General features: G+C 42.8%; 1 protein-coding gene across 5 annotated transcripts in view; it reads left to right on the plus strand.

Moving 5' to 3' along the window:
- Positions 1-12,522, plus strand: part of Rcd-1 (Required for cell differentiation 1) — a 95,554-nt gene that overhangs the window by 68,097 nt on the left and 14,935 nt on the right. Inside the window, exon 1 of one of the 5 annotated variants that reach the window (XM_067781798.1) lies at positions 11,178-11,542. The exons of the other annotated variants lie outside the window; for them this stretch is intronic. Coding sequence (XP_067637899.1) covers positions 11,492-11,542 — 51 coding nt within the window. The 5' untranslated portion in view covers positions 11,178-11,491. Of the gene's footprint in view, positions 1-11,177; positions 11,543-12,522 lie in introns of those variants that run through there. 5 annotated transcript variants of the gene reach the window in all.

Raw genomic sequence — 12,522 nt, forward strand, 5'->3', positions numbered from 1 at the left:
AAACGTCAAAAATCCCCAAATACGTCAAAAAGATTTGAGTGGAACTACCTTATATTTTGTATCATGGTAATAATACCAACTTGTGGATAACACATTAACATACATTTCAACGGCTGAGAAAAGAGTTGTTATTTTATAAGCTTTTATTTACTTTCACTTGGCTGTTGTCTATAATCAAATCTTGCAAGTTAAATTTGATATACTTCCCGGTGTCCCATTGGGCTGAAATTTTGCACACATGTATAACTCCGATGATAATGCAATATTACTTTGCGAGAATTCGATAAATTAATCGATAACAGAGTTATCGGTAAAGCTTTGTATTCACAAGGGAATAAAAGCCTAAGTCCTCAAGAACGCAGGTAACTTCGCCTTGTTTGTGTATGCAACAAACGTAGAAGTTAGGCTGTTATCGCTAAATGTTGCATACTTTTCTGCGCACTTGATTTTGCTTTACAGATTTTTGGCGATGGAACAGAGCAGAGATCTGCAATGAGTAGTTGTAAACTGAAAGCGACATAGGCAAAGTCAAAAAATATGATTTGAAGTTAGTTAACACTCGAATAGAAGAACTTGACTGTTCAAAGTTGACTTCGAAGAAACCTTGTAATGTTGATGCATTAAAAGAAATGGATAGGATGAGCAACGTTACAAATAACTAAGTAAAGATTACATAACTAATTTAAACAATATTTTACGCTACTAAAAATTAAAAAAATCATATTTAAATTAAATTTAAGAAAAAAGCTTTTCTAAGAACAAGCTTCTATTACTTGTTAATAAAATTAACTAAAAAGTAAAAAATAAATTGACTGTAAAGAAATATAACACTTTATAAGTTCATTGTAACCTTTAACGATAATTGGGCCTCTTCGTCTGCAACAAAAAAATTCCATATTGTACATAATTATATATTTTTAACATTAAAACTTTACACCTAAATTATTAAATCTTACAGTTTATATCACAGTCCTAATTGTTCTACATTGTGATAGCAAGAAAAGGAGGTCCTAAATGTTCTTAATTATACCATCAAAATTTAACACGCTTTTTATTAGATTTTATTAGGACTGTGATATAAACTGTAAGATTTAATAATTTAGGTGTAAAGTTTTAATGTTATGTACAATATGGAATTTTTTTGTTGCAGACGAAGAAGCCTAATTATCGTTAAAGGTTACAATGAACTTATAAAGTGTTAAATTTCTTTACAGTCAATTTATTTTTTACTTTTTAGTTAATAAAATTAACTTTACACCTAAATTATTAAATCTTACAGTTTATATCACAGTCCTAATAAAATCTAATAAAAAGCGTGTTAAATTTTGATGGTATAATTAAGAACATTTAGGACCTCCTTTTCTTGCTATCACAATGTAGAACAATTAGGACTGTGATATAAACTGTAAGATTTAATAATTTAGGTGTAAAGTTTTAATGTTAAAAATATATAATTATGTACAATATGGAATTTTTTTGTTGCAGACGAAGAGGCCCAATTATCGTTAAAGGTTACAATGAACTTATAAAGTGTTATATTTCTTTACAGTCAATTTATTTTTTACTTTTTAGTTAATTTTATTAACAAGTAATAGAAGCTTGTTCTTAGAAAAGCTTTTTTCTTAAATTTAATTTAAATATGATTTTTTTAATTTTTAGTAGCGTAAAATATTGTTTAAATTAGTTATGTAATCTTTACTTAGTTATTTGTAACGTTGCTCATCCTATCCATTTCTTTTAATGCATCAACATTACAAGGTTTCTTCGAAGTCAACTTTGAACAGTCAAGTTCTTCTATTCGAGTGTTAACTAACTTCAAATCATATTTTGTGACTTTGCCTATGTCGCTTTCAGTTTACAACTACTCATTGCAGATCTCTGCTCTGTTCCATCGCCAAAAATCTGTAAAGCAAAATCAAGTGCGCAGAAAAGTATGCAACATTTAGCGATAACAGCCTAACTTCTACGTTTGTTGCATACACAAACAAGGCGAAGTTACCTGCGTTCTTGAGGACTTAGGCTTTTATTCCCTTGTGAATACAAAGCTTTACCGATAACTCTGTTATCGATTAATTTATCGAATTCTCGCAAAGTAATATTGCATTATCATCGGAGTTATACATGTGTGCAAAATTTCAGCCCAATGGGACACCGGGAAGTATATCAAATTTAACTTGCAAGATTTGATTACAGACAACAGCCAAGTGAAAGTAAATAAAAGCTTATAAAATAACAACTCTTTTCTCAGCCGTTGAAATGTATGTTAATGTGTTATCCACAAGTTGGTATTATTACCATGATACAAAATATAAGGTAGTTCCACTCAAATCTTTTTGACGTATTTGGGGATTTTTGACGTTTCATAATGTTTGTTGTTTTGCGAGAAGCGTTGCCATACCGTTACTGTTTAATGCGAAATTGTGGTTTTTCGAGATAGAAATTTCCTTTAGCATGAAAACGTAATGGTCACCTGAGACAATAATAATATGATTTAGCACGATATATGTGCTTATATATTGATTGACAATACCGTAAAACATGCAATTTTATTGAAAAATAGTGGATGACTCATACATTGGTTAATGACTAATATTTTTATGGCAGCTTGACCCCTAGACAGGAAAAAAATACACGAAAAATCCTGTTGTTCTAGTATGGCCCTATTCTCGTGCCCCTACAGTGGATATTTCTCTAGGCGTGTTGACAAAAAGTGTACCTCCAAAGTCTGCACATCCATGTCAATGCTAAAAGGGCACAGAATGTGTATAAGGGGGGCTGCCCCAAGGTGATCCCTGGTACAACGGGCAGAAACACTCTCATAACTAGTGGCTAACCTGCAGAGCTACAGAGTAATGTTCTCCCAAAAAATAGTTGTAACAACTCCCTCATAAAGCGCAACGCTTGAATTATACAATAAATAAATAAAAAATGTGGTTGTAGCCAATTTATCAAGAAATTGCGGTGTCGGTTTATAAGGACTTCCTCTGAGCAAGCAATTGACAAACCGTGTATGTTTTGTCAAAATGTTCTGAACAAACGTACGGACACTTAAGAAGGCTATATTCCCTTGCTTTGCATACTTCGATCCATATTTCTTCCACCAAAACAATTTTCGGGAGCTCGAAAATCTTATTAGAACCCTTCTTTTCTATGCTGATATTTCGTATTAAAATATTTCCAAGGCATGGGGCTCATTGTTTTTTTTTTATATTTAAAATAACTATTAAAGTAATCGTTAATATGAAATCCATCAAAATTAGAGAAATTCGTAACATTTTTCAATCAGGTAGCTTGTTTTTGGTGAAATTGTCATTGTCCCCGCAAAAGTCAAGTGGCTAACGTCACACTAAATGGAACTACCTCCATTTTTTGTATCATGATTATTATTGTACACATTTTCAAAATAACAACTTCGGCTTTTAAATTACTTTGAGCATGATATAGTATGTATATACTTAAATTTGTTTTAATTCATTTCTATTCTTATGTATGTACCTATAAATATGCTGTACCTGTTTTTTGAGCAGAACGCAAAGCCAAATAAACAAAATCTTTGCGTAGACTTGTGTTACTTGTTTGTGCTGCCAAATGTGGGAATCATACGACGTCAACAAAACAATGCTATCAACAACTGGGCTGACTTTCGCCAAATGAGGAAAGATGCAGGTAAACTAGCTCATAAGCGAACAGAAAAATTACGAGTTAGTAAAATTGCGCAAAATGGCCATACAGTTTGGTAAAAATAAAATATAGATTGAATAAATTCATAGCGTTTGTTTTTTTTTATTAACCAATTTTACCAAATTTTATTAACCAATAATAAAAGCTCATTTTTAAAAAATTCTTTTCTTTAATTTTATTTTTAAGGATAATGATAATGACCTTGTCGCTACAACAAAAACAACACTCTAACTGTGGTGATATTCGCTACACCCAGCGACAATAACTTGTCGCATGTGATTTGAGGGGCTTAGAATATTCCATCGGTAGGCGTGCTTGTCGTAATTCACAAAGATTCTCATGCATAAAAAGCGAGCATTTGCTCAGACTGAATTTTTCGAGTTAAAGGTGGGTTTTTTTTTATTTCTGCTCCAGCAACAAAATATGAGGCATGAGGCGCATAGTTTCAAAAACGTTCATCACTGCAAACATTTGAAGAAAATCAAGAGAGATGGATGGAGTAATATGTAGGGAAAGCATATAAAGATTAGGTGGTACAGAAAGGGGGTGATGTGGTGGATGATAGATTCATTATAACGGAATGACGTAAGATTTAACTGAACAAGGAACATCAAGAGAATGAGATATTCATAGAGAGTGAGAGGTAGATAGCAAAGACAAAAAAGTGGGAGGGACGCAACAAATTCAATGGGGCTATACTGAAATTAAAGCCCTTGGTCGAGGACAAAAATCCCCAGTCGCTCTGGCACATAGAACCGGCTGCCGTGCGAAGCGATAATAACGTATCGCGGTTGTATACGTTTCGCTCGTATTTGGCTGTCAGTGCTCGGAGTATTTGAAATTGTTTCCAGACGACTAGACCGAAGTTATGGCTTTAACAGATACAATAAGTCACCGCCGCGAAGTGAAATACATTACGAGTGACGCAAAAACTTTTATTTAGCAATTGAATTGTAGATTGATAGATGGCCGCCCACAAGCAGCGCTATTCGTTTCGCTGGGTTAACTGGCGCCAATTGGTCACACCAAGGGAATTTAAATAATTTTCCACCTGGTCCTTTCAGCGCAGTGCGGGCTGCCCTGTTGTTGTTGTAGCAGTGCTTCGCCCCATGCAATAGGTGCGACCGATCACAAATTGTCATCAATATCCTCTAACGGGAGTCCAAGGAAACTTGCTGTTTCAACAGGGGTGCACCATAATGAGAGGGGTGTTAGAGGCGTTGGTTCCACATTACAATTAAAGAGATGGTCGGTGTCATTTGGAGACACATTGCAAGCGAGGCATACATTTTGTATGTCAGGATTGATTCTGGATAGGTAAGAGTTTAACCTGTTACAGTATCCAGATCAAAGTTGAGCTAGAGTGACTCGTGTTTCCCTGGGGAGTGTGCGTTCCTCTTCCGCAAGTTTTGGGTACTGTTCTTTGAGTACTGGATTCATAGTACAATTCCCGGCATAAAGGTCCGACGCCTGTGGAGTTCACTGAGGACCTGCTTGTGTTTTCTGGCTTCATACGGCTGAGTTCTCAGGTGCCGTATTTCCTCATAATGCTTACGGAGATGACTCATTAAGCCCCTGGGCGGTGTTGGCTCAGCAATCAGATGCCTGTTGGGATGCCCAGGTTTCTGGGTATTCAACAAGAACTGTTTGGTTAGCATCTCATTTCTCTCCCTAATGGGGAGTATTCTCGCCTCATTATGTAGATGGTGTTCTGGGGACATAAGAAGACAGCCCGTGGCGGTTCTGAGCACAGTATTTTGGCAGGCCTGTAGCTTCTCCCAGTGAGTAGTTTTTAGGCTTGGCGACCATATAGGGGACGCGTAGCATGCAATCGGCTGGCCAATTGCTTTGTAAGTAGTAATGAGCGTTTCTTTATCTTTTCCCCAAGTACTGCCAGCAAGGGATTTGAGGATTTTATTACGGCTCTGGATTTTCGGTACAATTGTGGCCTAATGCTCACCAAAATGTAGATCTTGATCAAACGTCACACCCAAGATTTTTGGGTGTTGAATAGTCGGTAGCGTAGTGCCATCGACGTAGATGTTCAAAATGGTCGACACGTGGGACGTCCATGTTGTAAATAACGTAGCGGAGGATTTAGTCGGTGATAATGCCAGGTTTCGCGAGGCGAAAAAGCTGGAGAGATCAGGGAGGTAGCCGTTTATTCTGTTGCAAAGCTCATCGATCTGTGGGGCCGGGCCTGTGGCCATTATTGTGCAGTCATCGGCGTAGGAAACGATAATAACTCCTTCCGGTGGTGAAGGTAGCTTAGATATGTAGAAATTAAACAAAAGTGGGGATAGGACACCACCCTGTGGCACCCCTTGTTTAATTCTCCTTGGTTTTGATGTTTCGTTTCTAAATTGCACCGATGCCTGCCGACCACCCAGATAATTTGCGGTCCACCTTTTAAGGCATGGGGGAAGGGTAGACCCTTCCAGGTCTTGCAGTAGCGTGTCATCATTGACCGTATCAAAAGCTTTTGATAGGTTTAGCGCAACGAGTACTGTTCTATGGTGGGGGTTTTGATTTAAACCGCAATTTATCTGGGTGCTAATGGCATTTAGCGCGGTGAGGGTGCTATGGAGTTTTCTAAATCCATGCTTATGACAGGCTAGCTGCAAATTTACTTTGAAGTAGGGGAGCGAAATGGCTTCAAGCGTCTTGGCTACTGGTGATAGGAGAGATATCGGGCGATATGACTCTCCTATGTTAGCTGGTTTCCCAGGCTTTAGTAGCGAAACCACCTTGGCCATTTTCCATTTTTCGGGAATGACAAAGGTGGAAAGGGACAGGTTGAAGACATGTGCTAAATATTTGAAACCCTCTTTCCCTAGGCTTTTAAGCATCGGCATGGCTATGTCGTCTGGGCCCACTGCTTTGGATGGTTTAGCATGCCCGATGGCATCCTCAACCTCTTTGGCGGTGATGGTATTAGGTGACGCGCTGAATTTATGTTTATGTGCGTGTCTGTTGGCCATCCGTCTATCTTTGTCGACCGTAGAATGCATTATATATTGTCGGCAGAAAGAATGGAAATTGTTTGTCATTGTGCTTAGACGAATTCGATAGGGACTTTACGGTGGACCAACGCTTACCTACACCGGCATCCACAAGCAATCTGATGCGGTGGTGTATATCCCTTATTTGGGGGTCGCCGGGATCGAGCTGTCTTATAAGGTCACGTTCTCTCGCTAAATTTGCAGCCTCCGCCGGAAAATGAGGTCGAATTTTGGGAATTCTTCCGGCGGGAATAAAGCGAGCCGAGGCGGATTCGATGACCTTGCGGAAAGCACGCTCCCCTTCGCGAGCATCAGTCGGGCGCTTCCCAAGGCAGTCGGTTCTATGTACCGGAGCGACTCGGGATTTTTCCCGACCAAGGACTGTCATTTCAGTGTGACCCCATTTAATTTGTTTCGTCCCTCCCACAAATTGTCATCCTCCCAGCAGCTCCTTGCAGCAGGACTGCTACATATTCTCTTACTCCGGGAAGGTATCGAACCCAATCCGGGCCCGTCTCCTGACCCCGGTCCTGAGAAATGGTTTTGCTGCATTTGCCAGAAAAGAATCTTTTTAGGACGGTCATACTCTGTTCAGTGTGTCTCGTGCAAGGGATGGTTGCATCGGACAGGTTGTTCTGGGCTTGATCCCAAAACCCGACGTCCACGTAACTTTTATAAATCTTTTGTGGCTCCTTGCTGCTCACGCTCAAGGGCGTCCCGCAGTCTACGCCTAAGCGCCCCCCACTACCTTCCAGCAGCCTCGCTGCTCAGCAAGCCACAACAAGTACCCGCTGCTGCTCGCGCCCCACGGCGCCAACAACTCAAACAGCTGATACCACTCATAACTACTATCTTCGTAGTAGAGCTGGTAGCAATGCTGAGCATCAGCCCCTGCCCCCGTCTTCTTCTCCCCCGCCCCCCCCTCTTTTCTGGCAGCAATCGTGCAGGTCAGGGAAACAGACTCTTAGTCCCTGCCTCCGTTTGCACCGTCTGCCAGCACAGAATATACAGGTTTGCGACATCCGCTCAATGCAGCTCCTGCCTTGGGTGGTGCCACTTTCCTAGATGTTCTGGTCTCCGCGACGGCAACCCCTCGACGGGTTTCATCGCGCCATGTTGCCAGGTCGCAAACCCAAATCATCCGGGTACCCCAATGCTTGCCCAAGGGCGCCCAGTCCCAAGGCCACAACAGCAATTGCGTCCTGGCCTTCCACAACCTAGGCGTAGTCACCCCTCACTTACCCCTAGAGTGGCGGCGTCACCCCTCATGCACTTCAGAATTCTGCAGTTCAACTGTAATGGACTAACTGTGAAGATTACGGAGATAGTCGATTTCATGAAGCGGCACAACATCCGCATTGCTGCGATTCAAGAGACTAAACTCACAGCAAGATCTGCATTGCAGACCTGCTCTGGTTATATTGTCCACAGGAAAGACCGCGAGAGCGGAAATGGAGGCGGCCTCGCGTTTATTATACACCACTCTGTGCAATATCATATATTTGATCCTGGCATCGACCGCAGTGACAATGTCTTAGAACGTCAAGGCCTATCTGTCCGGTCAGGCGATGCAAATCTAGAAATCATCAACATCTACATCCCTCCTGTCACCTGTTGCCCCAGTGGATACCGCCCTAATATCGAGGCCATACTCACTGGCAACAATCGCATTATCTTAGGCGATTTCAATGCCCATCACGACCTATGGCATTCAAACTTGCGGGCGGACGGTAGGGGTGAGATGTTGGCGGATCAAATAGACGAAACGACGTTCTGCACAATAAACGGAGACGCCCCCACACGTATGGTAGGAAGCTGTCATAGCTCGCCAGATATCTCAATCGTGAGCGCAGAACTCGTAAACTGCGTCAACTGCAGCCGATGGTAACATTGGCATCCGACCACCTGCCCATACTTATTTCGTTCGAGCGTACCGCCGACTTCATCGTCACCGAAAAACGCACTTTCATAAACTTCAAAAAAGGAAAGTGGGAAGAATACAAATCTGCAACAGACAACAGCTTTGCTGCCCTCCCTATCCCGACTGATGCCCGCCAAGGGGAGCGTGCCTTCCGTAAGGTCATTGAATCCGCCTCGGCACATTTCATTCCCGCCGGGAGAATTCCCGAAATCCGGCCCCACTTCCCGGCGGAGGCCGCGAGCTTAGCGAGGGAACGCGACCTTATAAGACAGCTTGATCCAGGCGACCCCCAAATAAGGGATATAAACCAACGCATCAGATTGCTTGTGGACGAACACAAGCGGGCGAAATGGGAAGAGCACCTAAGAGGTTGTAACCTCTCTACCGGTGTAGGTAAACTTTGGTCCACCGTAAAGTCCCTATCGAATCCGACTAAGCACAAAGACAAAGTTTCCATCGCCTTTGGCGATAAGGTGCTGTCGGATGCGAAAAAATTCGCGAGCGCTTTCTGCCGACAATATATAATGCATCCTACGGTCGACAAAGATAGACGGAGAGCCAATAGACACGCACATAAACACAAACTCAGCGCGTCACCAATTACCATCACCGCTAGAGAGGTTGAGGACGCCATTGGTCGCGCTAAACCATCCAAAGCAGTGGGCCCAGACGGCATAGCCATGCCGATGCTTAAAAACCTAGGGAAAGAGGGTTTCAAATATTTGGCGCATGTCTTCAACCTGTCTCTTTCCACCTTTGTCATACCCGAGAAATGGAAAATGGCCAAGGTGGTTCCGCTACTAAAGCCTGGGAAACCAGCTAACGTAGGTGAGTCATATCGTCCGATATCTCTCCTATCGCCAGTGGCAAAGACGCTTGAAGCCATTTTGCTCCCTTATTTCCAAGCACATTTGCAGCTAGCCCCTCATCAGCATGGCTTCAGAAAACTCCATAGCACTACCTCCGCGCTAAATGTCATTAGCACCCAGATAAATTGCGGTTTGAATCAATATCCCCACCATAGAACAGTAATCGTAGCGTTAGACCTATCAAAAGCTTTTGATACGGTCAACCATGGCTCGTTACTGCAAGACCTGGAAGGGTCTACCCTTCCCCCATGTCTTAAAAGGTGGACCGCAAATTATCTGGGTAGTCGGCAGGCATCGGTGCAATTCAGAAACGAAACATCAAAACAAAGGAGAATTAAACAAGGGGTGCCACAGGGTGGTGTCCTATCCCCGCTTTTGTTTAATTTCTACATATCTAAGCTACCTTCACCACCGGAAGGAGTCACAATCGTTTCCTACGCCGATGACTGCACAATAATGGCTACAGGCCCAGGCCCAAAGATCGATGAGCTATGCAATAAAATAAACGGCTATCTCCCTGATCTCTCCAGTTTTTTCGCCTCGCGAAACCTGGCATTGTCACCGACTAAATCTACCGCGACCTTATTTACAACATGGACGCCCCAAATGTCGACCATATTGAACATCCACGTCGATGGCACTACGCTACCGACTGTCCTACACCCCAAAATCTTGGGTGTGACGTTTGATCAGGATCTACATTTTGGTGCGCACGCAACCGCAATTGTTCCAAGAATTCAGAGCCGTAATAAAATCCTCAAATCCCTTGCTGGCAGTACCTGGGGAAAAGATAAAGAAACGCTCTTGACCACATACAAAGCAATTAGCCAGCCGATTACGTGCTACGCGTCACCCATATGGTCGCCAAGCCTAAAAACCACCCACTGGAAGAAACTACAGGCCTGCCAAAATACTGCTCTCAGAATCGCCACGGGCTGTCTTCTTATGTCCCCAGAACACCATCTGCATAATGAGGCGAGAATACTCCCCATCAGGGAGAGAAATGAGATGCTGACCAAACAGTTTCTGTTGAATACCCAGAAACCTGGGCATCCCAACAGACATCTGATTGACGAACGAGCACCGCCTAGGGGCTTAAGGAGTCATCTCCGTAAGCATTTTGAGGAAATACGGCACCTGAGAACCCAGCCGTATGAAGCGGAAAAACACAAGCAGGTCCTTGGTGAACTCCATAGACAGGCGTCGGACCTTTATGTCGGGAATTGCCCGGTGAATCCAGTACTTGAAGAAAAATATCCAGAACTCGCAGAAGAGGAACGCATGCTCCCCAGGGAAACGCGTGTCACTCTTGCTCAACTTCGTTCTGGATACTGTAACAGGTTAAACTCTTACCTATCCAGAATCAATCCCGACATACAAAATGTATGCCCTGCTTGCAATGTGTCCCCACATGACACCAACCATCTCTTTAATTGTAATGTGGAACCAACGCCTCTAACACCCCTTTCCACCCCTGTTGAAACGGCAAGTTTCCTTGGACTCCCGTTAGAGGATATTGATGACAATTTGTGATCGGTCGCGGCTATTAGGTGGGGCGAGCATTGCTACAACAACAACAACAACAACAGCATCAGTCGGGATGGGGAGGGCAGCAAAGCGGTTGTCTGTAAAGGATTTGTATTCTTCCCACTTTCCTTTTTTAAAATTTATGAAAGTGCTTTTTTCTGTGACGAAGAAGTCGGCGGTACGTTCGAGCAAAATAAGTATAGGCAGGTGGTCGGATGGTTGGGAAAAATCCCGAGTCGCTCCGGTACATAGAACCGACTGCCTTGGGAAGCGTGCGGGCCGCCCTCTTTCTTTGCTTCGATAGGCGGCTTCCAATAAAAAACTTTCCAATCCGGAGCGCCAACTTTCATTCATATAACATTGCCTAGCCACATAGCTGCAGCGTTTTAATTCGCCGGAGTATGTTGATGTCTGCTTAAAGCTCGTACAGCTCATCATTAAATCTTCTTCGGTATTCGCTGTCGTCAACACCCCCACAGCCGCTTCGTCTGATGTTGTCATGGAAAATGCTTCTGCACCATATACCAGGACGGATACGAAAAGTGAGTTATAGGTTAAACCTATCTTTTCCGTTTTTTTTTTCAGTTTGGAGTAAGCAGAACTTACGGCGGGTGTGCAGGCCGTACGCTATGCAGCTAGTATAATTTTCTCAAGCATCAAGGCATGTAGACAGTTCCTTCTCGTGCTGTCGAAGGCCAATCAGTCGATTCACAGTGAGCGTCAAGCTTTCGTACTGGGTCAAACAACCATTAGATTCCAACTGTCGGGCGTGCTCTCGTCCATAGCGTTTTTTTCTGAAACAAGGTTCCGGCGTGCAGCTGCATTCAATTCACCAATTCCTCACCTCCGTATAGCTCCGTAAGGCAATACATCCGCGCTCGCGGCCTTGTTGTTTTTCAATCTGGTTATTGGAATTATGACTTCGTCATAATCGGGTGGGGGACGTTTATTCCATCATCATCAATTGCGGGATCGGGTTGATCATCCCTCTGCGGTAAATCACTGTTTCTATTCCCGAGAACCGAGAAGTGTTCCCTCCATAATGTTAGTACTCTCTGTGCATCGGTTACAAGGTCGCCGTTTTCATTTTTATAGGAGTTTGCGCTGACTTAAAAACTTCCGTTTGTCGCGTTATTCCTGGTGGCTAGCAGCTCAGCTCCTCGCACTCACTTTTCAACTCGCGATACCGTTCACACACTCTTCTTGTAACGCGTCATTCTTCTTCAAACCAGTGGTTTTTTTGTGGTAGCCGGTAACCAGAAATGTTTTAGAGATATGCTCCCACTGCTCCTGTATTCCGTCGGGTTGACTTGTGATATCAGAGAGCAGGCGTGCGAGTCGACTAGCGAAATCATTTTTTAGTTTTAGCTTCGGGCGCGTATCTTGGCTGCGACGAGATAATGATCCGAGTCGGTGCTAAATCCTCAGAATGAATCATCTAAATCACTGGCTGAACTTCGATCTGAATACAGCAATAGGTTAAATACTAGTAATTCTAAAGAGAAGGCATACCTAGTGTATA

This window comes from Eurosta solidaginis, chromosome 4 (genome assembly GCF_040869045.1).
Source record: "Eurosta solidaginis isolate ZX-2024a chromosome 4, ASM4086904v1, whole genome shotgun sequence".
Taxonomy (NCBI): domain Eukaryota; kingdom Metazoa; phylum Arthropoda; class Insecta; order Diptera; family Tephritidae; genus Eurosta; species Eurosta solidaginis.